At 45.8% G+C, this 26,858-nt stretch overlaps 2 protein-coding genes across 3 annotated transcripts in view; both read left to right on the top strand.

Moving 5' to 3' along the window:
* Positions 1-10,955, top strand: part of IQGAP1 (IQ motif containing GTPase activating protein 1) — a 108,369-nt gene extending 97,414 nt beyond the window's left edge. Inside the window, exons 36-38 of the mRNA XM_080651850.1 lie at positions 2,841-2,963; positions 6,139-6,247; positions 9,329-10,955. Coding sequence (XP_080507976.1) covers positions 2,841-2,963; positions 6,139-6,247; positions 9,329-9,442 — 346 coding nt within the window. The 3' untranslated portion in view covers positions 9,443-10,955. The remainder of the gene's footprint in view (positions 1-2,840; positions 2,964-6,138; positions 6,248-9,328) is intronic.
* Positions 10,956-18,120: 7,165 nt separating this feature from the next.
* Positions 18,121-26,858, top strand: part of CRTC3 (CREB regulated transcription coactivator 3) — a 99,819-nt gene continuing 91,081 nt past the window's right edge. For both annotated transcript variants that reach the window (XM_080651708.1, XM_080651707.1), the window contains exon 1: positions 18,121-18,364. In XM_080651708.1, the coding sequence (XP_080507834.1) occupies positions 18,233-18,364 (132 nt within the window). In that variant the 5' untranslated portion in view covers positions 18,121-18,232. The remainder of the gene's footprint in view (positions 18,365-26,858) is intronic.

Raw genomic sequence — 26,858 nt, 5'->3', positions numbered from 1 at the left:
TTTATTTTTTTAATTCTCACCTGAGGACATTTTTCCATTGATTTTTAGAGAGAGTGGGAGGGAGGGGGAGAGATGGAGAGAGAGTTCCATCAATGTGAGAGAGACACATCGATTGGTTGCCTTCTGCACGGACCCTGATCAGGGCCGGGGATGGAGCCTATAACCAAGGTATGTACCCTTGACCAGAATTGAATCTAGGACCCTTCAGTCTATAGTCCGATGCTCCACCCCTGAGCCAAACCAGCTAGGGCTGGGGACTTTTTAACTTAGAACACGCTGGACCTCTTTATTGCATTCGTACTTTATTTTGCTTCTGATCTTCTAATCGTTTGTGTAAATTGCTGGTCCCATTTGCCATTGTATGATGCAGATAAGCACTGTGTGGGGGATGTCACGGGTACTTCTTTCTAAACATCTCTTGTTCCGAAATGGCTTCCCAGCCCCAGAAATTAAAGAATGAGGATGGAGATTATCTCGTGGCCCCACACCCTGTCTGTGTCTCAGGATCGCTTAAGCAGTGGTCGGCAAACTCATTCGTCAACAGAGCCAAATATCAACAGTACAACGATTGAAATTTCTCTTGAGAGCCAAATTTTTTAAACTTAAATTTCTTCTAACGCCACTTCTTCAAAATAGACTCGCCCAGGCCGTGGTATTTTGTGGAAGAGCCACACTCAAGGGGCCAAAGAGCCGCATGTGGCTCGCGAGCTGCAGTTTGCCGACCACGGGCTTAAGGAATATTAAACATTGCGGTTCCTCAGCCTCACCCTGTAGCTCCTGGGGACGGGGTCTCGGTCCCTGACTTTCCTGGCGGCTGAGGAGAGTGTGATGCACCAGCCGAAACCGTTAGCCTGCCCCTCTGTGCGGAGGGAAACTCGAAACCCAGAGAGGCGCGCTGGTCAGTGTAGGTTCTACTTGTAGGTTAGTTTCTATTTTGCTCCTAACTTTTCATTTTAAGAATTTTCAAGCTGCAGAAAAGTTGAATGAATAGAACAGTAAACACCCACATACCCTTTGCCTAGATCCTCTGTTCTCATTTGGCCGTATCAGCTTTCTCTCTCAACAACAGGTCCCGTTCACCTGGCTGATGCCTGTGATCTTTTCACCTGCCCCCATCGTTCTTGAGAACTTCCTGACTTTATAGCACAAGATGTTTCTGGTTCAACTTGTACTTGCCCTCCCCAGGCTGGGAATTAGCTTTTTCTCCAAACACCCCTGGTTCCCTTTAGAAGAATGGTATTTAGACACCAAGATCTAGGGACTAAGTGTGCCCATTGCCATGGAGTTGTCATTGCTTCTAGGTCCACTAAGACAGCTAGGTTCTCGTTTCCTTTTTAATGGCTGTATAGTATTCCACCGTGAAGATAGATATAACAACTGGCTCAATAAATTCTCATTGGTGGGCATTTATGTGCTTTCCAGTTAAGTATTTTTTAAAATTCTGCAACAGCCAAAACCGGTTTGGCTCAGTGGATAGAGCGTCAGCCTGTGGACTGAAAGGTCCCGGGTTCGATTCCGGTCAAGGGCATGTAACTTGGTTGTGGGCACATCCCCAGTAGGAGGTGTGCAGGAGGCAGCTGATTGATGTTTCTCTCTCATCGATGTTTCTGACTATCTATCCCTCTTCCTTCCTCTCTGTAAAAAATCAATAAAATATATTTAAAAAAAAAATAAAATAAAAAATAAAATTCTGCAACAAATAATCTCTTGTACATATATCATTTTGCAAATGTGAGCGTATTTTTAAAAAATATATTTTTATTGATTTCAGAGAGGAAGGGAGCGGGAGAGATCGAAACATCAATGATGAGAGAGAATCATCGATCTATTGGCTGCCTCCTGCACGCCCCCTACTGGGGATTGAGTCCGAAATCTGGGCATGTGCCCCTGACTGGAATCGAACCCGGACTTCAGTCTGCAGGCCGGCGCTCTATCCACTGAGCCAAACTGGCCAGGGCATATATTTTAAATTAAATTAATTTATTTTTTATTGTTGACTTTAACAGATGTCCCCCACCTTTGCCTCCATCTATCCTGTCCCCGCCCCTTCTAGGCCTTAACCACATCATTGTCTACTAGATGTCCGTGGGCTCTGCATATATGCATATACGTATGTTCTGTGGTTGATGTCTTCTCGTGCTCCCCACCCACCTCCCTTCTGAGATCTGTCAGTTCCATTTATCCATGTCACTGGTTGTGGGCATATTTTTAAAGATAAATTCCTAGAAGTGGAATTGCTGGGTCAAAAGTTTTGTCCAGTTGCAATTTTGATAGATATTTCAGTTTCCTTCCAGAAGGAAACTCCTGGAAGTTTCTATTGGCTGCCTCCTGCACGCCCCCTACTGGGGATCGAGCCTATAACCTGGGCATGTGCCCTTGACCGGACTCGAACCTGAGACCCTTTAGTCCGCAGGCTGGCGCTCTATCCACTGAGCCAAACCAGTGAGGGCCAGGCTTAAACTCTTTTAAAAAGTACTTATTCTGAGATGTTTATATTTTTCCCCTGTAGAGTGACTCCCCTGGGGGTCAGTACAGCTCCCCCAAGCTGGCATTAGGAGCCCTCACACTTGCTGGTAGGTGCACATAGAAAGATGAAGACACTGTCAAATTCATGGTGTGTTCTTAAATGTAGTTTAAATTAAAGACAAAATCAACTTCGTAATCTTTGCCCTGCTTTGCAGCGCTATTGCTTAGGCTAATCCTAGTATTTATTTGCCATTTTAGAGTTGATGTTATTTACCCTTGTGTATGGGAAGTTCGTTTTCTGATCTCATATTTTCAAATTACCAACAGAATCAAAGTAGGTAGTTGTAGAAAGTGACATGATGTCATCTTTACAGGGTCTCCAAGAAGCCCAGGGAAATGAAAGGAAAGAAAAGCAAAAAGATTTCTCTGAAATACACGGCAGCAAGATTACATGAAAAGGGGGTTCTTCTGGAAATTGAGGACCTACAAGTGAATCAGTAAGTATTTGCTTTTTAACTTTATTTTGTACATTGATTTTTTAAATTTATGCATTTACTTATTTATTTTTAACTTATGCATTTATCACATCTTTATATTATTGCCTTTATTTCTCTTAGCAGGATGATCATTTTTACATTTTTTCTATCTATTTATATGTATTTATGTGCAGAATTAGACCCAATACTCAGAGTTAATTGTCTGTTATCAGCAGGAAGTATTTCTTTTCCTTGTTTGTGGAACATTTGTCTCGGGACATTTTCACACCTGCTGTGTGGATCCCATTTTAATTTTTCCTCTTTAAAACAGGAAGCCATTTCTCCCATTTCTTCTGTTTCTAAACAAAGACAACTTGTAAAACTGAGTCTCTGGCCCTGTTCCGCTCTCACATTGATGTTTCTCTCTCCCTCTCCTTCCTCTGTCTCTCTCTAAAAAAAACAACAATAAAAATATTTAAAAACAAACAGCAACAAGAAAAAAACCCTGAGACTCTGAACCCATTAAATAATTTATTCCCATTTCTAAGCCCCGGGCAGCCACCATTCTGCTTTTCTGTCTTATTTTTTCTTTTTTTTTTGTGAGTAACTTATTTCACTTACCATGCTGTCCTCACAGGCCATCCATGTTGTAACATGTGATATTTCCTTCTTTTTAAGGCTGAATAATACTCCATTGTGTATATAAACCACATTTTGTTTATTCATTCATCCATCGATGGTCATTTGGGTTGTTCCCACCTCTCCGCTATTGTGAATAATGCTACAGTGAACATGAGAGTGGAAATGCCTCTTTGAGATCCTGCTTTCAATTCTTTTGGATATATACACAGAAGTGGGATTGCTAGATCATTAGATAGTTATATTTTTAGTTTTTTGAGGAACTGACATACTGTTTTCCATATTAATTGAAAAATTTTTTAACTTTTTTTATCTATTGCCAAAATATTTTTCACTTGTGTCTGAAATGTGTATGAAAGTGCTTACTTATTTCACTACTTCCTTTCCATCAATGAATAATAAAATAATCTTTGATATTTTTGAGCTTAGTAGTTTAAAAAAAGAATCTCATTTTAAAGTTTTGCATTTCTTTGAATTCTGTTTGTGTGTGTGTGTGTGTGTTTAAAATGGGGCTTATTGTCTGGATTCTCTCTGGTCATTGTTTCAAGTAGGGATCTTGGTCTTTTGGGGGGTTTTGGGTTGGGTACTTGATGCATTTTTCATTTCATAATATTGATTAGCTCTTCTCTTACTTCTTCATCATTTCCCACTACTGTTCAAGGGCCTGCCATTATTTGCCTCTCTTACTTCTTTTTAATTTGCTACTATGGGCTTAGACACCAGATAACAAAAGAAGTCAGTTAAAATAAAATGGCCACATAAAATAAATATCTTTAAGGAATGACCTGTGAGGCTCTCCTGTTGAGTAAAATGCATGTGTTTTAGGGCCTAGATTTTGTCACCTCTCTTAGCCTCTCAGTCCCTCTTTTTTTGTTTGTTAGTTTTGGGTTTTTTTTAAGATGTTTTCAATGCCTTAGTATTTTTTTAATACATTTTTTATTGATTTCAGAGAGGAAGGGAGAGGGAGAGAGAGAAACATCAATGATGAGAGAATCATTGATTGACTGCCTTCTGCACACCCCACACTGGGGATCAAGCCCACAACCCGGGCGTGTGCCCTTGACCGGAATTGAACCTGGGACCCTTCAGTCCGCAGGCTGACTCTCTATCCACTGAGCCAAACCAGCTAGGGCTCATTGCCTCTTTTGCATCTTTCATGGTCTCAGCTCTGTTCACAATACAGTAGGTCCTCGGGTTACGTTGGAGATCCGTTCCTACGGCACAACGTAACGCGATTTTCACCGTAAGTCGGAACCCACCTGCATAAGCACCTACGTCACTCACACGGAGCACAGACACAGCAGTAATGAAGTGAAACAGTAAAAAAATTTAAAAGAAAGATAACAATTCCTGACCTTTACTTGTGGTAAATAAATGATAAAAAACATAAAGCACAATGTACATATGTCGAAATGACGGAACTTTTTTTTTTTAATAAATAAATGGGAGATGGCGATGTAACCACGAAACAACATACGTCGAGTCCGACGTAACCCGAGGACGGTCTGTAGATAAGGTTGCTCCACAGTTGAGTTCTGGAAATCTGGGGTGACGTGCTTTGATCACTTGGAGAACAGTGTGTTCCCACCTTCTTCTGGTGCCATAAAACGTACAGGCGTGTAACATGTTGAGAATGAATGATGTCTTAAATAGAGTGCCCCAAAAATTGTATATACACTTTAACAGCTGATAACTCACTTAGTTTTGAAAATAAATTGTATGTTAATAATCACTGACATTATAATCATTCAAAGTATGTATACATTGGTTGGGGGACGCCTTCTATGTTCAGTAATCGCAATTATCTATGGGGATACTCGGTGCATGTGTATCTGTAACACCCACTCTGTCCAGAAAACCTCTTCTCTTCGTTCTTTTTTGTTCTGACCCCATTTTGTTCATTTAATCACTTCTTCCAGTCTTTTTTTTTTTTTTTTAACGTATGTTTTTATTGATTTCAGAGAGGAAGGGAGAGGGAGAGATAGAAACAGCAATGATGAGAGAGAATCATGGATCGGCTGCCTCCTGCACACCCTCCACTGGGGATGGAGCCTGCAACCCAGGCATGTGCCCTTGACCAGAATCAAACCCAGGACGCTTTAGTCCACAGGCCGATGCTCTATCCACGGAGCCAAACCGGCCAGGGTACTTCTTCCAGTCTTCAAACGTGTGTGCGTTCTAACACACCCTCTTGTCGCCCTCTCCTTCCAGGCCAACTTGCTCTTGATTCTCCTTTTATCCAGGTTTCGGCAGTGGCCACATGGCGGGCCAAGCGCGTTCCTCTGACATCACCCCTTCAGAGGCCATTGGCGGCGTTCCTCAGTGGCTCCTTTTTCAGTAGAAAGCAAGAGAGCTCCTGGGGGGGGGCGGGGGGGACCATTCTTCTCTCCAAATCCAAAGCCTTCCCACGCAGCTTCACCTGCAGACGTCCTGGGACCTTTACCTCGTACCCCTGTGTCACTCCTGAAGTCACTGTTCATCTCCTCCTTTGCATTTCAGAGGATATTTTTATATGAGAACATAAAAATCACACCCTTCTGATGTTATGTCTCAACAGGTTTAAAAATGTTATCTTTGAAATCACTCCAACCGAAGAAGTGGGAGACTTTGAAGTGAAAGCCAAGTTCATGGGCGTTCAGATGGAGACGTTCATGTTACATTACCAGGTGGGTGTGCACCAGGTGGAACTGGAAGCTCTGCGTCTGGGGTGGTCGTGTTCTGGTCCAGGTCGGAGAAATGGTAGGCAGGAGGCCCGCTCGGAGAAAGCAGGCCGTGTGTGGTGGTGAGCTGGGCTCCATGCGGAGAGAGGCGCTGAGTCTGCTTTCTGAGTGATGTGGTCTGTGCGCCCTGGGATGTGGGAATCCTCAGAAAGATGTTCCCTGAAGCTCCCATTCGTGTTGCCGCTCCGTGGAGCTGATACCTTGGACGCGAACAAAATGCTTAAGTGTAAGTCTTGACAGTACACAATTGTAAGCCTACTCAGGAGCTCCACATCCTTATTTACTTTTATTTTTTAGTTTAATTTTTTATATCCTTTTTTAAAGATTTTGATTTGGTAAAGGTGCTTAAAGGAGTATTTCTAACAAGATGGGCGTAAATTGCATCTTTGTAAACTGAATCCTTTTTTTAAATTTTTATTCCTCACCCGAGGATATTTTTCCATTGATTTTTTAGAGAGAGGGAAACATCGATGTGAGAGACACACATTGATCGGTTGCCTCCTTCACGAGCCCCAATCAGGGCCCCAGCCAGGGAGGAGCCTGCAACTAAGGTGCGTGCCCTTGACTGGAATCGAACCCAGGACCCCTTGGTCTGCAGGCTGATGCTCTATCCACTGAGCAAAACCGGCTAGGGCTATTTATTTTTTAAATATATTTTTATGGATTTTTTTTTAAGAGAGGAAAGGAGAGGGATAGAGAGATAGAAACATCGATGATAGAGAAACATCAGTGATCATTTACCTCCTGCACGCCCCCTACTGGGGAATGAGCCAGTAACCTGGGCATGTGCCCTGATCAGGAATTGAACCGGGACTTCCTGGTTCCCAGGTCTATGCTCAACCATTGAGCCACACAGGCCGGCTGCTCCACAACCTGTAGGGGAGCCTCTGGTGATATAGGGGCCGAGTCATTTTCCTCTCACCCCCAAACCAGGAACCTTAGGAACACACAGTATTTCTTTGTTTCCTTCTCAATGACTTGTAGACCCTCAAAACATGTTGGCTGGTCCTGGCCGGTTTGGCTTGGTGGATAGAGTGTTGGCCTGCGGACTGAAGGGTCCCAGGTTCGATTCTGGTCAAGGGCACATGCCCGGTTGCGGGCTCGATCCCCAGTGGGGGGTGTGCAAGAGGCAGCCGATCAATGATTCTCTCTCATCATTGATGTTTCTCTCTCTCTCTCCCTCTTCCTTCCTCTCTGAAATCAATAAAAAAATTAAAAAAAAAAACAAGTTGGCTAAACAAATGAGAAATGGATTTGTGATACACATAGCTGACTCAGTACTTACACAAAAAGATCCTGTCATTCCCTCAGTTTCCCCAAATTCTTCTAGGCCGGCCATTCTGCCTCAGCTAACGCATTCCCCCATGTACACATTCATGAACTATGGAATGGCTGCCGGTGCGAGGTTGTGTGTTAGGTGCAGGTGACTCGGCCTTCATGAAGCTGCTAGGATTTAAAAAAAAAAATGAACTGGTTGCCCTGGCTGGTTTGGCTCAGTGGATAGAGTGTCAGCCTGGGGACTGAAGGGTCCCAGGTTCAATTCCCGCCAAGGGCACATGCCTGGGTTGCGGGCTTAATCCCCAGTAGGGGGTGTGCAGGCGGCAGCCGATCAATGATTCTCTCTCATCATTGATGTTTGTCTCTCTCCCGCTCCCTTCCTCTCTGAAATCAATAAAATACATTTTAAAAAAAATGGACTGATTGAACTTTAGGGGTCCTTCCGAGCCCTTTGAGTCTTGCTTTCTCATCACCGCCCTTCGAAAGTTGAGGCGTGAGACCAATCTGATTTCCTCAGTCTGTCTGGACGGTGGAGGGCCGTGGGGAAAGCCAGGGCTCCGAGCCAGGCCCAGCTTCAGCATCCAGCTCCGGGCTCCGGGTCCGGTCATTTACCGGCTGAGCCTCATCTTTAAACTTGGGATTACCACCCCTTTGGGGGTTTTCTCAGACTTAAAGAGACACTACATAACGTGCTTATACAATGTCGGCCATGTGGTAGACACCTGGTAAACATTTATTTATCATTATTATTTTTTAATAGTTCTTTATTGTTGAAAGTATTACATATGTCCCCTTTTCCCCCCCATTAACCCCCCTCTATCCTGCCCCCACCCCAGGCCCTTACCGCTCCGTGTCTGTGTCCATGGGCCAAGCATATATGCGTACAAGGTCTTTGGTTTACCCCCCAGCCACCCACCCTCCCCCACCTTCCCTCCGAGATTCCGCCCTCTGATCCACGCTTCCATGTCTCTGGGTCACTCCGTTCGACACCTGATAAACATTTAGCCTCTCTTTCCCTCGCCTTCACAATATATAAGCTTTTTCTTGTGAGACAGACATGAAGACTCGAGTAGCTCCTGTGGCGGCCACTTTGTGGGCCTTGTTCTGACAGCGATCAGTGTATTTCACCAGGGATTGGCATCCTTCCCCTTCTCCGGGTTGACCAGCACTCAGACCAACCGGAGACACGTGATTGTGAAACGTAACGCTTGAATGTGTGTGACAACTGAACATGCTGCTTTTTCTTTTCATTTTTTTAAAAATATATTTTATTGATTTTTTTACAGAGAGGAAGGGAGAGGGATAGAGAGTTAGAAACATTGATGAGAGAGAAACATCCATCAGCTGCCGGCTGCACACCCCCTACTGGGGATGTGCCCACAACCAAGTACATGCCCTTGACCGGAATCGAACCTGGGACCTTTCAGTCCGCAGGCCGACGCTCTATCCACTGCGCCACACCGGTTAGGGCCATGCTGCTTTTTCTTTGCGTGTTTTGTGGATTTTGATACGAGCCACCTGACTTCTTCACTCCAAACGTCCCAGGACACTGGGTTGCCCAGCCTGTGCTTTCCCTGAGCTCCCGGGTGGCTGTGCAGTGGGTGGGGATGTGGGCGAGCGTCTTTCCCAGCCCGGTTCACCCGGCACACGAGGAACGCTTCGTTCCTTCTGGATCCCTTTCCACGCCGCGTCCTTTCTCCTCCTGTCCCACGGACCTGATTAACTGTCAAGACGTTTCTCTCTGCACAGGACCTGCTGCAGCTACAATACGAAGGCGTTGCCGTCATGAAGTTATTTGACAGAGCTAAAGTGAACGTCAACCTCCTGATCTTCCTCCTCAACAAGAAGTTCTACGGGAAGTAACGGACCCTGTGCTGCCAGCCCGGAAGGAGGGAGGAAAGAAGCCCTTCCCGGCCCTTCCCCACCGCTGGCAGCGAAGGGCCAGCCACAGCGCGCCCCCGCTGGGCACATGCCCAGGGCCGCCTCCTGCCTCCCGCTCTGCCTGGACACGGGCAGCCCGGGTTTTAAGTGAGATTTCAGGCTTAGCCTGACCCTTCTTGTTCCTTCATTTTCTTCTGTCGCTTAGGAAAGATTGGGAACTTTGCTTAAAATCCCTTCGTGTGGTTTCGGCCTTAGAGGTTGCATCACTGTATGATAAGCTTTGGTGTTGGTCTTATTCAGCAATATTAATGGTGGGATTTGAAATCTTGTGATTTAAAGGGAAAGCTTAATAGCATCAAAGACATACACACATATAAGACACACAGTGAAAAGGTCAAGTTATGTATCCTATGAGGTTGTCCTTTAAAAGTGAAGTTCCTTTATATTTTTGTCCCGTCAGTAAAATTGAAGGATACGGGAGGTTGTTGGTCCCCCTCCATTCTGTTTCTCATTGTGGGCTGGAAATAATTAATAGGAGTCCCTGTCTGTGTTCAAATCAAGCATTTCCAGAAAGGGGATATTAAAAAAAAAAAAAAAGAAAAGAAAGGGGAGATAAAAAAAGAAAAGGAACGGGAGATCATGTATTTAAGTTTCGCCATTAAAATAAATTTTGACGGTTCTGTGAGTGTAACTCTCCTGTGGATGGGAGAGTCCCACTGATAAAGTGCAGCTATTTAGGTGAATTTAGGATGTTCTGAGGCATCCCTCCTGGGTGAGGCGCCTGCTCGTTTGTTGCAGAAATTGACGAGATTCCAGACGACCGTCCCCTCCGTGCCTATGGCAGAGGAAGGGGTTAGCCCGGCATAGGATGTAATTTTTTTCAAGACCGTTTTATATCTTAAGAGTGCTTATTAAAGTGTAGATTTATTTCTTAAAATGTGGGTGACAGGAATTTTAAAGTTTTATATAATGCTTTAAAGTCTTTAGAATACTATACAGAGAGGTGTGTTGTTTTTAATTGGCTTATCTGTATATCTGAAATCTTAAAACTTTCTTATAGCTGAAACACTAGGATTTTTTACCTGCAGGGTCGCAGAGAGATAATCCTGTTTTAAATAGATTGAAAAAAAAATTATAACAAGCCAGCCAGCGATGTCACACTTGGTATTCAAATCTACTTTTTCCCATTTCTTTCTCTTTCCTCTTGCTACCCACACTGCTTTTATTTTCTGAACTCTGGTTTTCCGGATTTAGTAAAATTTCAGTTCTGAACGTTGAATTTTTAGGAAGTTTTTATTAGATAAAAAGCTATATACTTTTTTAAGAAAATTTGTTTATCCAGGAAAGTATATTGAATCATGCTACTGAGCCTCCATTTTCTCTGATGTTTTGGTTCAGTATTCTTTCATCATGATATAAACCTTAATAAAATAAACTAACATTTAAAAATTTAACCAATGTATATTTAAAACCAATAAACTGTTTTGTTAATAACCATTTATGTGATGTGTCCGTGTCGCAGATGTAAGTATCGGAGCCGTGTTTTTGGTCAGAGACTGTTTACTGGGTGAGGTCCCTGCCAGCACATGTAAACTGTATGAGTCTTTACACCCTCCAGGCAGCCCACAGGCAGGCGGGGAGGGACCGTGGGAAGTGCCATGGAAGGAGAGTCCGCCACCTTGACCTTGTTTTTTGTTGTATTTTGCAAGATAATTGCTTAGTAAATATTGTCCTCGGTTTAAAAGAAGATGCTATTCAGCAAGTAGCATCGCCTCAAAATCTGGGACCAACCAAAGTGTCAGCCCGTTTACCTCCAGAGAGGATGCTCCCCAGCGCTTGTCGGGCCCGGAGGCCACATCCGTGACAGACACGGAGACGGAGCCAGGCTCGCGACGCCTTCAATATTGCACGGCTTTGCAGTGATGTGTCAGGATTCTGTTCCCTGGACGCAGCTTTCAATGCGGGATTGCACAAAAGGCACCTCAGGCATTTTGATGGGAGCTATATATAGAGCTAGGGCTTTAGTAGCATTGAAAAGGCCTGGACAAACCCAGTGACATGAAGCCCTGCAGCTCTGATTACCTTCCTCTGTTAGCTCCACAGTCTGTCAGGTCTCTCTCCTCCTCTGACCTTCTCTTCCACCAGCCATCGTGACATTTACCGTGGATTTACTCCCTCCCAGGAATTTGGACTGCCCAGCAGATCGGGGCAGTACACAATTGCCTTTGTATCTCTTTGTATGAAATAAAAGATCATTTGTTCATGTTTGTGTTTATTTTTCTCAGTTTCATTGTTAGCAGTTCCTGCTAAACAGAGTGTTGATTAGAGTGAGACTTAATAATGGAAAACAATCCTTTATAGTCTTTTGAAGGAGCAAACACAAGTCACTGAATTATCTCAGAGAGACTTTTTAAAAATATATTTTTATTGATTTCAGAGAGGAAGGGAGAGGGAGAAATAGAAACATCAATGAAGAGAGAGAATCATGGATTGGCTGCCTCCTGTACACCCCCTACTGGGGATCAAGCCCACAACCTGGGCATGTACCCTTGACCAGAATCGAACCCGGGACCCTTCAGTTCACAGCCTGACACTCTATCCACTGAGCCAAACCTGCTAGGGCTCAAAGAGATTTTTAACATGTGAGTAGCCTTCTTTAAAGTAATATGTTTAAAGTAGCCTCAACATAAAAAGAAATAGGGGGTGGGGAAAACAAACAACATTACTGAATTCTGATTGAATAGTGGCTGAAAGTTAAAATTGCAGCTGCATTTAATGTAAGTGGCAATCCTATATAATAAAAGGGTAATATGCAAATCAACTGAATGGCGGGATGACCTCTATGACAGGCACTGACCACCAGGGGGCAGACGCTCAACACAGGAGCTGCCCTTGGTGGTCAGTGCGCTCCCACAGGGGGAGCCCCACTTAGTCAGAAGCCGGGCTCACTTCTGGCCAACGCAGCAAGGGTGGCGGGAGCCTCTCTCACCAGCGCTAAGGATCTCCCACTGACGGCTTAGGCCCGCTCCCTGCTTCTGGACTGTGAGGGGGTGCAGGCCAGGCTGAGGGACACCCCCCACCCCCTCCCCCCTCCCAGTGCACAAATCTCATGCATGGGGCCTCTAGTATTAAATAAAGGGAAATGGAATAATTCTAAATTAAACATAAGTGAAAACTTGGGGGTGATGGTCTGTGTGAATGGCTGGTGATGACCTCACACCCTTCTGAGGAAGAGCGAGGTGCTGAGAACTTGGGTTTCCCTGGCCGTGGGCCCTGGTGGAAGTTACTCTTGGAGCCTCAGTTTCCTGCTTTGGAAATGGGGATGATGCTCCCTCGTAGGTGTGTTACTGAAACAGACTACTTTAACAGCCTGTGCTCTACGCTGTCCTGCAAAGAAGTCAGTGGAGTCAGAAAGGTGCTTACCAAGGCATCACGACGTTGAACATGGAAGCCAGAACGAAGGGGAAATAGGAGGGGGAAGGGAAGATGGAGCCTCGAGTGATGAGTAGGCGGGGAATGCTGAGGGGTCCCCTGCTCCTGGTGGGGCAGCCACAGCAGCACTACTCACACATCTAAGCCCAGAAAGAATTTGGGAAAATATACTTCTACCATTTAACTTTTCCCTTCCTTCCTCCTTTCCTTCCTTCCTTCCTTTGTCTATTTATTTTTAATATATATTTTTATTGATTTCAGAGAGGAAAGGAGAGGGAGAGAGAGAGAGAAACATCCATGATGACAGAATCATTGATCGGCTGCCGCCTGCACGTCCCACACTGGGGATGGAGCCTGCAACCGGGCATGTGCCCTGACCGGGAATCAAGCCGTGACCTCCTGGTTCATAGGTCAACGCTCAACCACTGAGCCACACCAGCTGGGCTCCACATTTAACTTTAACATCTAATTTTTTTTTAATGTTTAAACTGTAAAGTGTGTCCTTGCCAACATACTATGGATTTAAAGATAAAAATGACCTCACTTTTGAAGGAATCCATGCAACCCCCATCCACTTTTAAAGGTATGTGAGCAGAGATCTTTGTCAGTTGAAAAGTACATCTTTCTTTTTTTCTTCAAGCTCATATATTTCTATCCCACTTCTCTCAGAATTTTATCCTAATGTAATATTTTAAGCATAAGTCTTATTTTTGGTTATCCTGTCACAATGATCTGCAACAAAATTGTTTTATCTCCTCTAACTAACTATAAGGCTGTTTAACTCAATCCAGAAAAATATTTTGCATCATAAATATTGTTAGTGTGCATTTGATCAAAGCCACATAATATATTGTCTTGATGAAGAATTCTAAATGCAAGATTTGAAATGCATTTCTTAATGAGGGAAATGAAGGTTTAATAAACATTACTACTTGCTAGAATGAGATGGGGCTCATAACCAATTCTCTTCCTATTTTTCATTTTTGTAAATGTAAGCTGAGAAACTTTGCTGTACTAGCAAGCATATGGAAATGGGGAGTGTTTGTTATAGCAAAGTCACCCATTTTTTACTATGAATTATACTTGTAACCTTTTGACTTACAGGCAACTTGTTCAACCCAATATGCTAAAGATGCTTTGGGAAAATAGAAATATCTTAATGCTCCTTTTGCTCTACAATATTTATTTTTTATTATGAAACACTTCTAACATATAGTTAATAGTACAAGTAACTCCTGTGTGTTCACTATCCTTTCTCAACAGATATGGACACATGATAAATTTTCATCTCTACCACCACACACACACCCGTGGGTTATTTTGACAAATCCCAGATATAGTATTTCAACCATTAATACTTAAGTAGCCCTATCCTTAAGGTTTGGCTCAGTGGATAGAGTGTTGGCCTGTAGACTGAAGGGTCCCAGGTTTGATTCCGGTCCAGGGCACATGCCTCGATTGCAAGCTCCTCCCCAGCCCAGGCCCTGATCAGGGCGTGTGCAGGAGGCAACCAATCGATGTGTCTCTCTCACATCGATGTTTCTCTCTGTCTTTCCCTCTCTCTTCCACTCTCTCTAAAAATCAATGGGAAGCCGAAACCGGTTTGGCTCAGTGGATAGAGCGTCGGCCTGCGGACTGAAGGGTCCCGGGTTCGATTCCGGTCAAGGGCATGTACCTTGGTTGCGGGCACATCCCCAGTGGGAGGTGTGCAGGAGGCAGCTGATCGATGTTTCTCTCTCATCGATGTTTCTAACTCTCTATTCCTCTCTGTAAAAAATCAATAAAAAATATACTTAAAAAAAAGAAAAAGAAAAGTGTGTGATGAGCCCAGATCATCTTGTGCCCAGAAAGAAAGTAAAATAAATAAAAAGTGGATGGAGACATGTTAAAAGGACACAAAGCCAGGATCTGCAAACAGCCCAAGCGTCCATCAGTAGATGAGTGGCTAAAAAAACTGCTGGAACATTTACATAATGGAATAAAGGAAGAAAATTTTATCCTTGTGACCGTGTAGATGGCCAGTCAGAGAAAGACAAGTACCATGTGATTTCACTCATATGTGGAATTTTAAAAATATATTTCTTTATTGATTTCAGAGAGAAAGGGAGAGAGAGAGAGAGAAACATCAATGATGAAAATCATTGATTGGCTGCCTCCAGCATGTCCCCTACTGGTGATCGAGCCCACAACCCAGGCATGTGCCCTCGGCCAGAATCGAACCTGGGACCCTTCAGTCCGCAGGCCAACGCTCTATCCACTGAGCCACACCAGCTAGGAATCATATGTGGAATTTAATGAAAAAACTGATCTACCAGGCAAAATCTAGAGAGAGATTCAGATAGAGAGCAGACAAACAGCTCTAGGGGTAGAGGGGATTGAGCAAAGGAAAAGGGAGAGAACTGATGGACATGGACAACTCATGGTGTGGTGATTGCAGGGTAGAGGGGGTGGGTGGAGGTGGTAGACGGCATAGAGGGGATAAAAAGTGATGGAAAAAATAAAATTAAATTAATTAAAAAATAAATAAAATTATAGGCAGTGTGAAACTTTATGTATGTATATAATAGAGGCCCAGTGCATGAAATTCGTGCACGGGTAGGGTCCCTAGTAGCTGCCAGCTGCCAGCTGGGGCTTCCCTTCCCCCGGCTGCTAGCCAGGGCCTCCCTTGGCACCTGCCTTGCCCTGGCGCACCCACTCACCTGCTCCACCATCCCACCACGGTCCCACTCTCTTCGGGGCCCATTGGGGCCGGCAGCACCTCCACTGTCGCGCTGCCAGTGCCACGTTGCCGACATCCGCCATGTTCCACGCCTCCCCCTGGTGGTCAGCACACGTCTTAACTCCTGGTGGTTCGAACTCACGCCCTTAGGGACAATTTGCATATTAGCCTTTTATTATATAGGATATATTTGTATTGATTTCAGAGAGGAAGGGAGAAGGAGATAGAAACATCAAAAATGAGAGAGAATCATTGATCCGCTGCCTTCTGCATGCCCTCCACTGGGGATCGAGCCCGTAACCCAGGCATGTGCCCTGACTGGGAATCGAACCATGACCTCTGGTTCACAGGTTGATAGTCAAACATTGAGCCACGCCGGCTCGGCTGCAGTGGGTTCTTATCATAACAACAGCTGTATGGCAAGTGTAGTGACAGCTTTCCAATTTCATAGGTGGCTTCCAGATTTTAGAAGAGACTGTGGCTCTTTTGTGTGTTTTTAAAATATATTTTTTATTGATTTCAGAGAGGAAGGGAGGAGGAGAGAGAGATAGAAACATCCATGATGAGAGAGTCATTGATTGGCTGCCTCCTGCACACCCCATTCTGGGGATTAAGCCCGAAACCCAGGCATGTGCCCTGACCAGGAATCAAACCGTGACCTCCTGGTTCATAGGTCGACACTCCGCCACTGAGCCGTGTCGGCTGGGTTGCAGTGGCTCTTTCGGTGGCGTGGTTCTGCAGGACGGCTCGCAAAGTCCTGCCTGAATGTTCAACTTGGAGTCTGCTTCTTCAGTTCCCCAGCCCCCAACAAGCCCTTAAGCCATTTTATACCCTGTAATAATCTTTTCGAACTTAAACTATGTGGAATGAATTTTGTTCTCTAAAAATGAACCCAGACAATACAACAGGAAATCAGAAAATAAAATATAAAAAAAACACGATAAACAGCACAAAATGAAACAGAAGAAATCAATTATAATTTTTAAAAACTAAACTCCAGCTAATAGAGATATGTTGTCACACTAAAAAGTCTAAAAAATCCAGCTAGGTGCTGTATATGAGACACATGAAAAACATAATGAAATACTGCACAGTAGTTAAAACAGATGAATCTCAAAAAAAAAAAAAAATGGAAAATGGAAAAAAGCTGGCCCCACAGGTGTGGCTCAGAGGTTGAGTGTCGACCTATGAACCAGGAGGTCACAGTTGGGTTCCTGGTCAGGGCACATGCCTGGGCTGTGGGCTCGATCCCCAGCAGGGGGCGTGCAGGAGGCAGCCCATCAGTGATTCTCTGCCATCATTGATGCTTCTCTCTCTCCCTCTCTGAAATAAAAATAAACAAACAAATAAATAAATAAATAAACAAAAAGCTGCAATAGGTTATTCAGCATGTAATTTTTGTAAGATTTAAAAACAAAAATTGGCATTCCATACGCAGTGGATAGGCCCATACACCAGATGTAATAAAAGTATAAAAACATGAAGAGAAATGGACTGAAATGCGCTAACTTGAGCACAGTGACTATCTCTAGGGAGGACGGAGAATGATGAAGGGTGGGGCTTTAGTTGTTCTAATTTTGTATTTCTTTACTAAATACCAAGTAAGTGAAGCAAAATGTTTTGCTATGTTTCATCTTGATGGTGGAGGGCGTGGGTTGTTAATATTTTCTGCACTCGGCGGCTTGCCTCTGCTATGGCCCCATGTGTGAAACAGACACACTCAGAGCTGCCCAGGACATCTTTATGCGCATCAGCATTTACACGGAGTGGCTTCTGAAATGTTCAAAACTCTGGAGGCCGACAGGCTGGTTCTAAAAGGTGAGGATGACACTCGGCTGGAGCCAGCGTTTGCAGAGGCCACAGGGAGACTTGGAAAGAACCAGAGAAAGGAGCCTGCGCTGAGGAGGGAAGAGGTTGCACCAGGGCGGGGATGGTGTCGCAAGTCCGTGCAAATCAGGAGATGGTTTTAAAAAAGATCCGGATTAAGTAACTTTGACTTGGGTGGGCCTGAGCAGACGGTCAGCGAAACGAATCGCAGGAGGGAGCGAGCTGGGAGCCAGAGGGCCGCAGTGTGGGATCTAAAGGAGAGAATTGCTCCAACTGCAGTCACGCCATGAAGTAAACCATCATACTTTTGGGGAGAAGGGTGTTAAAAGTGTTCTAAAATTGTAACGTAAATACAGAAGCCAGGCTGTCCCCAAATTGCAGCGTTTCCAGTGAAATAGTAGGCTAGCTTCTCCCGCACATGGGGTCCGTTTGCTTTGCTGATGGGGGTTTCCTCTGGGTCAACGCGCAGCCGGGTGCGTAGCCTGGAGAAGCCTGGGTTCCGCTCAGGGTCGGTGGGCGTTGCCTGGCACCTAGGGGCGGGGCCTAGCGGGAGACACGGGGCGGGGCCTGGCAGCGTGGGGCGGGGTCTGGGCGGGGCCAGCGCGTAGGGGCAGACCTCGCGCGCTCCCGGCCGCTCGCTGGCTTTGGGGCCGCGGCGGCTCCTCAGCGGGGTCGCGCCGGAGGAAGGCCCTCGGGCGGCGGCTTGGACGGCCTGCGGACGGACGGACCGACGGGTGGGCCGAGCCGCAGGCCCCGCGCCCGCCGTCTCCCCTCCGCCAGCACCGGGCCGCGCTATGGCCTCTTCGCCGGGCTCGGGCAGCGCCAACCCGCGGAAGTTCAGTGAGAAGATCGCGCTGCACACGCAGCGCCAGGCCGAGGAGACGCGGGCCTTCGAGCAGCTCATGACCGACCTCACCCTGTCGCGGGTGAGGGCCCGGGCCGGTGCGGGCGGGGGTGGTTGCGGGCGCTGGGGGCCCCGCGCGGCGGGTCAGAGGTTGCGGGCCTGAGGCGGCAGCGGGGTCGGGCCGGGGCGGCGCCCGGGAGCGGGGCCGGCGGCCGCGGCCTCGGCACTTCCCCGCTTTCCGACACCGCGCGCCGTGGAGGTGGGAGGTCGCGGGGCCGGGCTTGCGGGGAGATGGGCCAGGACCGCGCGGACGAGGCGGGCGGCCTGCAGGGGAGGGTGAGCGGGAGCCGGGGAGGAAATGCAAACTGCCCGGCGGCGCGCAGTGCGTCTCCTAGCCGCTCCGAGCGGCCACCACCGGCGAGCCCTCCGGGACTGCGGGGCGTCGGGGCGCGGGCCCGAGAGTCCCCCCCGCCCTCAGGAGCGCTCGGGGCCGGGCCGGGCTCCTGGGGTCTGGGTACCGCCTTCCCACTTTCACTCCTCGGAGGTGCTTTATGGGCCGGCCTAGTGGGTTCATCCCGGGTGCTTCACGAGGGCGGGCAAGGTGCACAGCGTGGCTGGGGACCGAGGGGGGTCCTGGAGGAGTGAGCGAGGCACGAGCGGGAAAACACCCGGCGAGATTGAGCAACTGCTGAGGGAGGCCGGGGAGGATGGAGAGCCGGGCTGCAGGGCGCGCGCGGGACTGCGGAGGAGGAGGCTCAGGCCTGGGGGGACCTGATGCTGACCTTGAGGGACCCTCGGATCCGCGAGGGGATGGAGGAGGATACAGATGCTGGGGCGGGGAGGCGGCTTGAAGGCGGGCTGAGTGCAGAGTTGCAAACCGGTGGTCCAGCTCACTGAGCTCAGACGCCTTATTTTTTGATCAGCACAGTGTTTGGGAAAAATTTCTTGAGTCTGTTGCCAGAATTTTTTAATTGGGAGATCTTGGCAGAAAACCAACGTTTTTCACAGAAAATTGATTTGTGCATTTCTGTATAAAACATTTATGTATTTCTATATATAATGTATTTCTTTAAGTATAGATACATATATGATATAGTATTATATATACACGTTTAAAATTGGAAGACATTCATCCAGAATTCCCGTATGACAGCTAGTGGCTGGAGCTGGGTGGCTGCCCCCTCAAATGGAGCCTGAGTTCTCTTAATTGGCCACAGTTCACACCACTCACTGTTGTGATCCCCCACTGAGGCTAGGTGTCACTTGCCAGTTATCATTAAAAAAAATATTTTTATTGATTTTAGAGAGAGAGAGGAAGGGAGAGGGAGAAGAAGATAGAAGCATCAATGATGAGAGAGAATCATTGATCGGCTGCCTCCTGCACGCCCCACACTGGGAATCGCCTGCAACCTGGACATGTGCTCTGACCAGGAATGGAACCGGTGACCTCTTGGTTTAATGGTCCACGCTCAACCACTGGACCACACCGGTCAGGTGTCATTTATCATATTTTTGATAGTGCTTCCTTTTAGTGAAGTTAGGGGAAAAATATTCTTATATTTAGATTTCTATCACACTCAGAAATATATGGATAAAAGCAGGCTGAGGATTTCAAGAAAGTTTTTTCTCATGCCCTGACTCACTTCATTCTTTTATTACCTGCCTGTTGTCCACAGGCATTTACATGTGACCTTGGTTGGATTCAGGGATGGGCATGACAAGCTCAGAGCACATTGAGGAGAATGGGTAGAAGTTGAGGGCTTTAATGCTGGGGTCTGTGTCCTTTTGTGTTGTTTAGGTACATACATTATGTATGTGCAGGTACATGCATTCTCTATGACTATGTACCTGGAGTTTATCAGTTTCTCACCCTTTAAAACATCCCTGAAGCCATTAGTAAGGTACAGACTTCTTATTTTTTTTAATACTAGAGACCCGGTGCACAAAATTCGTACACTGTAGGGGGGTGGTCCCTCAGCCCAGCCTGTGCCCTCTTGCAGTCCGGGACCCCGTGCTTCTTACCACCCGCTTGCTGGCTGCTCCTTAGCATTGCCGCGGAGGTGGGAGAGGTTCCCGCCACCACCACTACGCTCGCCAGCCATGAGCCCGGCTTCTGGCTGAGCAGTGCTCCCCCTGTGGGAGTGCACTGACCACCAGGGGGCAGCTCCTGCATTGAGTGTCTGCCCCCTGGTGGTCAGTGAGCATCATAGCGACTGGTTGTTCTGGTGCAGTGGTCAGCAAACTGTGGCTCACGAGCCACATGCGGCTCTTTGGCCCCTTGAGTGTGGCTCTTCTACAAAATACCAAGGCCTGAGCGAGTCTATTTTGAAGAAGTGGTGTTAGAAGAAGTTTAAGTTTAAAAAATTTGGCTCTCAAAAGGAATTTTAATTGTTGTACTGTTGATATTTGGCTCTGTTGACTAATGAGTTTGCCGACCACTGTTCTGGTGGATCCGCCTTAATGGTCACTTAGGCTTTTATTATATAGATATTTTTATTGATTTCAGAGAGGAAGGGAGAGGGAGAGTAAGACGGAAACATCAATGATGAGAGAGAATCATTGATCGGCTGCCTCCTGCACACCCCACACTGGGAATCGCCTATAACCCAGGTATGTGCCCTTGTACAGAATTGAACCTGGGATCCTTCAGTCCGCAGTCCGACGCTCTATCCACTGAGCCAAACCATCTAGGGCCAGACTTTTTAAAAAACATATTTTATCGATTTTTTTACAGAGAGGAAGGGAGAGGGATAGAGAGTTAAAAACCTTGATGAGAGAGAAACATTGATCAGCTGCCTCCTGCACACGTCCTACCGGGGATGTGCCCACAACCAAGATACATGCACCTGACTGAAATAAAACCCGGGACCTTTCATTCCGCAAGTCGACGCTCCATCCACTGAGCCAAACCGGTTAGGCTAGGGCCAGACTTTTTTTAAAGGCAAAATTTTTCACAGATCCTCAGTGTTCACTTAAATGAGTTTGATGATGTCATTCAAAAATGTTCAAACATCAACCTGTATGTAATGTTCTTTGCTTATAGCTGTGGTACAACCAGAGACAGGATTCGGGACTTGATCCTAAGGACAATGGAGAATCATTGAAGGGGTTGAACCAGGGGAGCTTTGCATTTTCAAAGAATGCTTCCAGCTGCAGAGTGGTGGGTAGAACAGAGGAGCAGGTGGCAGAGAAACTGGAGGTTGTCATACTATTCTAGGAGGTGTGCCAGTGACATTGACTGGGTGGTAGCAACAGGGAGGCAGAGAGGTGAACAGATTGGTACTTAGGAGGTCGAAAGGATAGCCTTAGTGAATTTACCAGGGGGAGGAGGGAGAGGGAGGACTCACGGATGAGCCCCAGCTTTCAGACTTGAGCCATTTCAGGGTCTCCTCCATTAAGAGGGGGAGCACTGGCAGGAGCAAGGTGGGAGCAGACTCCTCAGTTTGATGCCTGGCCAGCAAGGCTCGGTGGTTGAACGTTGACCCATGAACCAGAAGGTCACGGTTCGATCCCCAGTCAGGGCACATGCCTGGGTTGCGGGCTCAGTCCCTGGTGGGGGGCGTGCAGGAGGCAGCCGATCAGTGATTCTCTCTCATCATTGATGTTTCTCCCTCCCTCCCTCCCTGAAATCAATACAAATATATTTTAAAAAGAGAGAGAGAGAGATACTGAGTTTGAGGTGCCTGTGGGGCATGTGAGTAGTGATGGTCCAGCTAAGTGGTCCTGGAGCTCAGGAGGGAAGTCCTGGCTGGTGATATAAACGTGGGAATCTGTAACTTCAGCTGCCAGGGAAGAATTTCTAAGATAGATCTTTCAAATTGGTGGCCTAAATTCTAATTTGGCCCTCTGACATGTTTTTAATTTGGTTGGGGTGCCCAAATGTGTGTTTTTCCCCAAAAAATTAGGGCCAACAATGAATATTGAGATTTTACATTAAAATATGGACTCTGGCCCGGCCAGGGTGGCTCAGTGATTTAGTGTCTACCTATAAACCAGGAGGTCTCGGTTCAATTCCTGGTCAGGGCACAGCCTAGGTTTTGGGCTCAGTCCCTGGTGGGGGGACGTGTAGGAGGCAGCGGATCAATGATTCTCTCTCATCATTGATGTTTCTCTCTCTCCCTCTCCCTTACTCTTTGAAATCAATAAAAATTAAATAAACAAACGAAGCAGCATCCAAAAAAATATATATATGGACTTTGGCCTCTTGAAAAATGAGGTTTATCTAACAACACTCATCCTACATTTCTGCAGGCAGCAATTAGCTGGAGCTGAATAGTGGCTGCCAGTATTAGATAGGACATGCATATGTTCTTCACTGCCACAGTCCCTGCCACTCCCTGTGGTGTTCCTCACAGGGATTCTAGCCCACTTCGCTTAGTTATCTTTCATGCTTGGCACCTATAGGCATTTGAGTTCATGACCCCTGCTTTAGAGTGAGATGCAAAGAGGGCCTAGGAGAAGCCCACGGAGCTCCCGAGTTTGAAGGGGAGGGAGAGGAGGATGAGGAAGAGGCGCCAGCAAAGAAGACTGAAGAGCCACTAGACAGAAAAGCAAGGAGGGTGATTGCGAAGAGGAGGGAATGTCAACAAGCCCAGCCCAGTGCTGCTGACTTGATCTAACATGATAAGGACGTGTCCTTTGGTCTACTAGTCACGTAGAGGTCATTGGTAACCTTGGTGAGAGCCACTGCATTGGCTGGGAGGGAGGTTGTAAGGCATTGAGGAATGAATGGGAGAAAAACGGAGACAGGCTTGGGAACTTGTTCAAGAAGTTCAGCTTTGAAGGACAACTTGTAGTATTGAGAAACCACAGGATAAACTCAGCACATCAACCTGGAGCAATAATTAGGCTTGAATATTTGCAAGAAACATTATTTTTAGCTTAAAAATAGACCGAGGAGACTACAAAGACTAGGTTTGGGCTAAGAATTGAACATTATCTTTTTGCTAGGCAATGTACTGATCCCTTTACATTCCTTATCTCATGTAGTCCTCACGATCCTATGGAGTATGTTTCTAGAATGTTCTTTATTTTGCAGGCGAGCAAGTTAAGGCTTGAGAGGGAAGGTTGCATGGCTGGTAAGTGGTAGAGCTGGGGTTTGAATCTGGCTGTCACACTGAATGAATGTCTATATATTAAGCACTTTTTTAAAAAAATATATATATATTATTGATTTTTTTACAGAGAGGAAGGGAGAGGGATAGAGAGTTAGAAACATCGATGAGAGAGAAACATCAGTCAGCTGCCTCCTGCACACTCCCTACTGGGTATGTGCCCACAACCAAGGTACATGCCCTTGACCAGAATCGAACCTGGGACCCTTGAGTCTCCAGGCCGATGCTCTATCCACTGAGCCAAACCGGTTAGGGCAATATATATTAACCACTTTAGAAGCATTTGTTGAAGACACTTTTCTTTCCCTATTGAATTGCTATGACACTTTTTGTCAAAAATCAACTGGCCAGTGCTCGCTTCGGCAGCACATATTCTAAAATTGGAACGATACACAGAAAATTAGCATGGCCCCTGCGCAAGGATGACACGCAAATTCGTGAAGCGTTCCATATTTAAAAAAAAAAATGAACTGGCCATATATGTGTGAGTCTATTTTTTGACTCTCTCTTCTGTTCTGTTGATCTCTCTATCTCTTTTTTTCACCATAGCGCACTGCCTAGATTACTGTATCTTTATAGTGAGTCTTGAAATGAAACAACTCGAGTTCTCCAACCACGCTCTTTTTAAAAATTACTTAGGCTATTCTAGGTTGTTCACACATCCATACGTTTTAGAATTATCTTGTCAATTTCTGTAGCAAGGCCTGCTGGGATTTTGTTGGGGATTGTGTTGACTATTAGGATACTTTTTCAGAAAGGCGTTGGTGAGGGTTGGATCTCATTTCATACAGACCATGAAGGAAATGTCACTGAAGTGTGACTATAGTCTAAAGGTTGCTGACTCTAGTTATAGGGTAAGGCCGGTGAGGGAAATGAGTGGAGGGAGCAGGAATGACATGATAAATAGTAGTTGATCTCAGGCTGCAGGGGACGAATAATAAGGTACAATGAGGACTCGGTCAAATAGGAGAACCTATGACCTGCCTAAGGGGATGGTCACTTCTCAGCTCAGCTCCGTACAAGAATATGGGTTCAGTATTGTCTGGTCTCAGTGAGGAGAATCTGGAAATCCAGACTTTTATGCAGTCTTCCAATTTTTAAAATTAAAATTTTATTTTATTATTATTATTATTTTGTTTTAAATCCTCACCTGAAGATATTTTTCCATTGATTTTTTAGAGAGAGGGAAAGACAGAAACATCGATGTGAGAGAAACACATTGATTGGTTGCTTTCTGCACGCGCCCTGACCAGGGCCCAGGCCAGGGAGGAGCCTGTATCCGAGGGATGTGCCCTTGACTTGAATGGAACCCAGGACCCTTCGGTCCACAGGCCGATGCTATATCCACTGAGCCAAACCGGCTCGGGCAAAAATTAAAATTTTAAACTTTGAGTGGTTCAAAGTCATGTGGGTCAAACAGAACTCTCTAGGCCTGCCAGTCTGTGACCTCTGCTTCACACTAATCGTTCTTTGGTTCTCATTTGCATCATCGGTGAGCTGTCAGGACAGTGTCACAGACGGTCTCTAAGGTTCTTTCTGTTTCAATGGTTCTATGTCTCCAAAGAGAAAAATACCAAAATTGCTCAAGGGTTTAGGGGTAGCTGAGAATATCAACAATAATGATATTTTGGAAAGCTGCCCAGAGCTTTACATTTTGCATACCACTGTCATGCCTCTTCTTCCTTTTAATCCTTACAGCGTCTTTGTGAAACAGACAGCAGAGTAATTGGCCCAGCGCATGGCAGTTCCAGGTTACACAGTCAGGTCCTCTAATTCCAAGTCCAGAGCTCTTTCCACTGTAGTGCAGCAGCCTCTGAAGGCCCTAGAAATAGGCGCTTTGGGAGGGAGAGCAGATGAGGGAGACTGTGAGCGGGTCTTCAGCTCAGCAGGGGCAGAGGTCTAGCTAGATGTAGAACTTAGCTTGGTTGAAGTGTCAAGGCTTTGGGGTAAGAGTTGAAGCCTTTGTGAGAACTCTCTGAAGGCAGGCACTTTGGTACATAGTCAGATTCATAGGCCAGTGCCTGACACAGCACCTGACACACGGTGTGGCTCAGTGATTGAGCATCGACCTATGAACCAGGAGGTCACGGTTCAATTACCCGTCAGGACACATGCCCGGATTGTGGGCTTTATCCCCAGTGGGGGGTGTGCAGGAGGCAGTCAATCCATGATTCTTTCTCATCATTGATGTTTCTCTCTCTCTCCCCATCTCCGTCTCTGAAATCAATAAAAAAAAAAAAATACACACACACACACACACACACATATATATTTTATTTCAGAGAGGAAGAAAGAGATAAAAACATCAATGATGAGAGAAAATCATTGATTGGCTGCCTCCTGCACGCCTCCTTATTGGGGATCAAACCCGCAACCCAGGCATGTGCCCTTGACTGGAATTGAACCTGGGACCCTTCAGTCTGCAGGCCGACACTTTATCCACTGAGCCAGACCTGCTAAGGCAAAATATATGTATTTTTATTTTTATTTATTTTTTCAAAATATATGTATTTTTACAAAGTTTGTTTGTAAGTGAACAAATGGACAGATTGATGGAAGAAGGGATCAAAGGCTCTAGATCAAGAAGGGTGAGAATTCTGTCTATAGAATTTCAAGGACAGCAGTCAAATGCTTCTGGTAAGAACTTTGAGAATGTTAAGATCAGAAGCTGAGACTTTATTCTTATAACTCAGCTGATGGATGGGAAAGCTCACCATGACCACCTCCTCTCATTTGACTTTCAGATCTGGGTTTTGATTAATAGGTCATAACTGTCTCCCAGGGAAGTATGTTTGAGAAATAAAATTCTGTAGGTCAAACAGAACTTAAAGAAAGTAAGCCTGCCGAAGGGTTTAAAACTTCCAAACAGATACAAGTCCTTATCTTTTGGAGAGGCATGTTGAAATATGGAATATGATTCCCGGGATTTCTCTTAGTGGACTGCTGTGGGCAGTGGAAGAGGTAAAGATGGATCCAAATTAGACATAAGTTGGGAACATTGTTGAAGCTGGAAGATGGCTCGATGGGGTTTCATTATGATTATGTCTATTTTGTATATATTTGAAAGTTTTCATAATAAATGGATAAAACAAAAAATCAGAGGGCTTTATGGGCTCAGCAATGCTTTTGGTTAACCGAACTTCACTTTTCTCTAAGCTTGTAAGCAGTATGGTCATTGAGAGAAATGAAAAAAAAGAAAAAGGAAAAGAATGTGGCAGAAGTAAGAAAGAATATGGGTTGCCCTAGCTGGTTTGGCTCACTGGATAGAGCGTCGGCCTGCAGATTGAAGAGTCCCGGGTTCAATTCCGGTTAGGGGAACATGCCAGGGTTGCGGGCTCAGTCCTCAATGGGGGGCGTGAGGGAGGCAGCTGGTCGGTGATTCTCTCTCATCATTGATGTTTCTATCTCTCCCTCTCCCTTCCTCTCTGAAATCAATAAAAATATATTATAAGAAGAAAAGAA

Source organism: Plecotus auritus (genome assembly GCF_963455305.1).
Source record: "Plecotus auritus genome assembly, chromosome: 15".
NCBI lineage: Eukaryota > Metazoa > Chordata > Mammalia > Chiroptera > Vespertilionidae > Plecotus > Plecotus auritus.
Note: the sequence above shows the minus strand (reverse complement) of the source record. Positions and strands in the feature narration are given on the sequence as shown.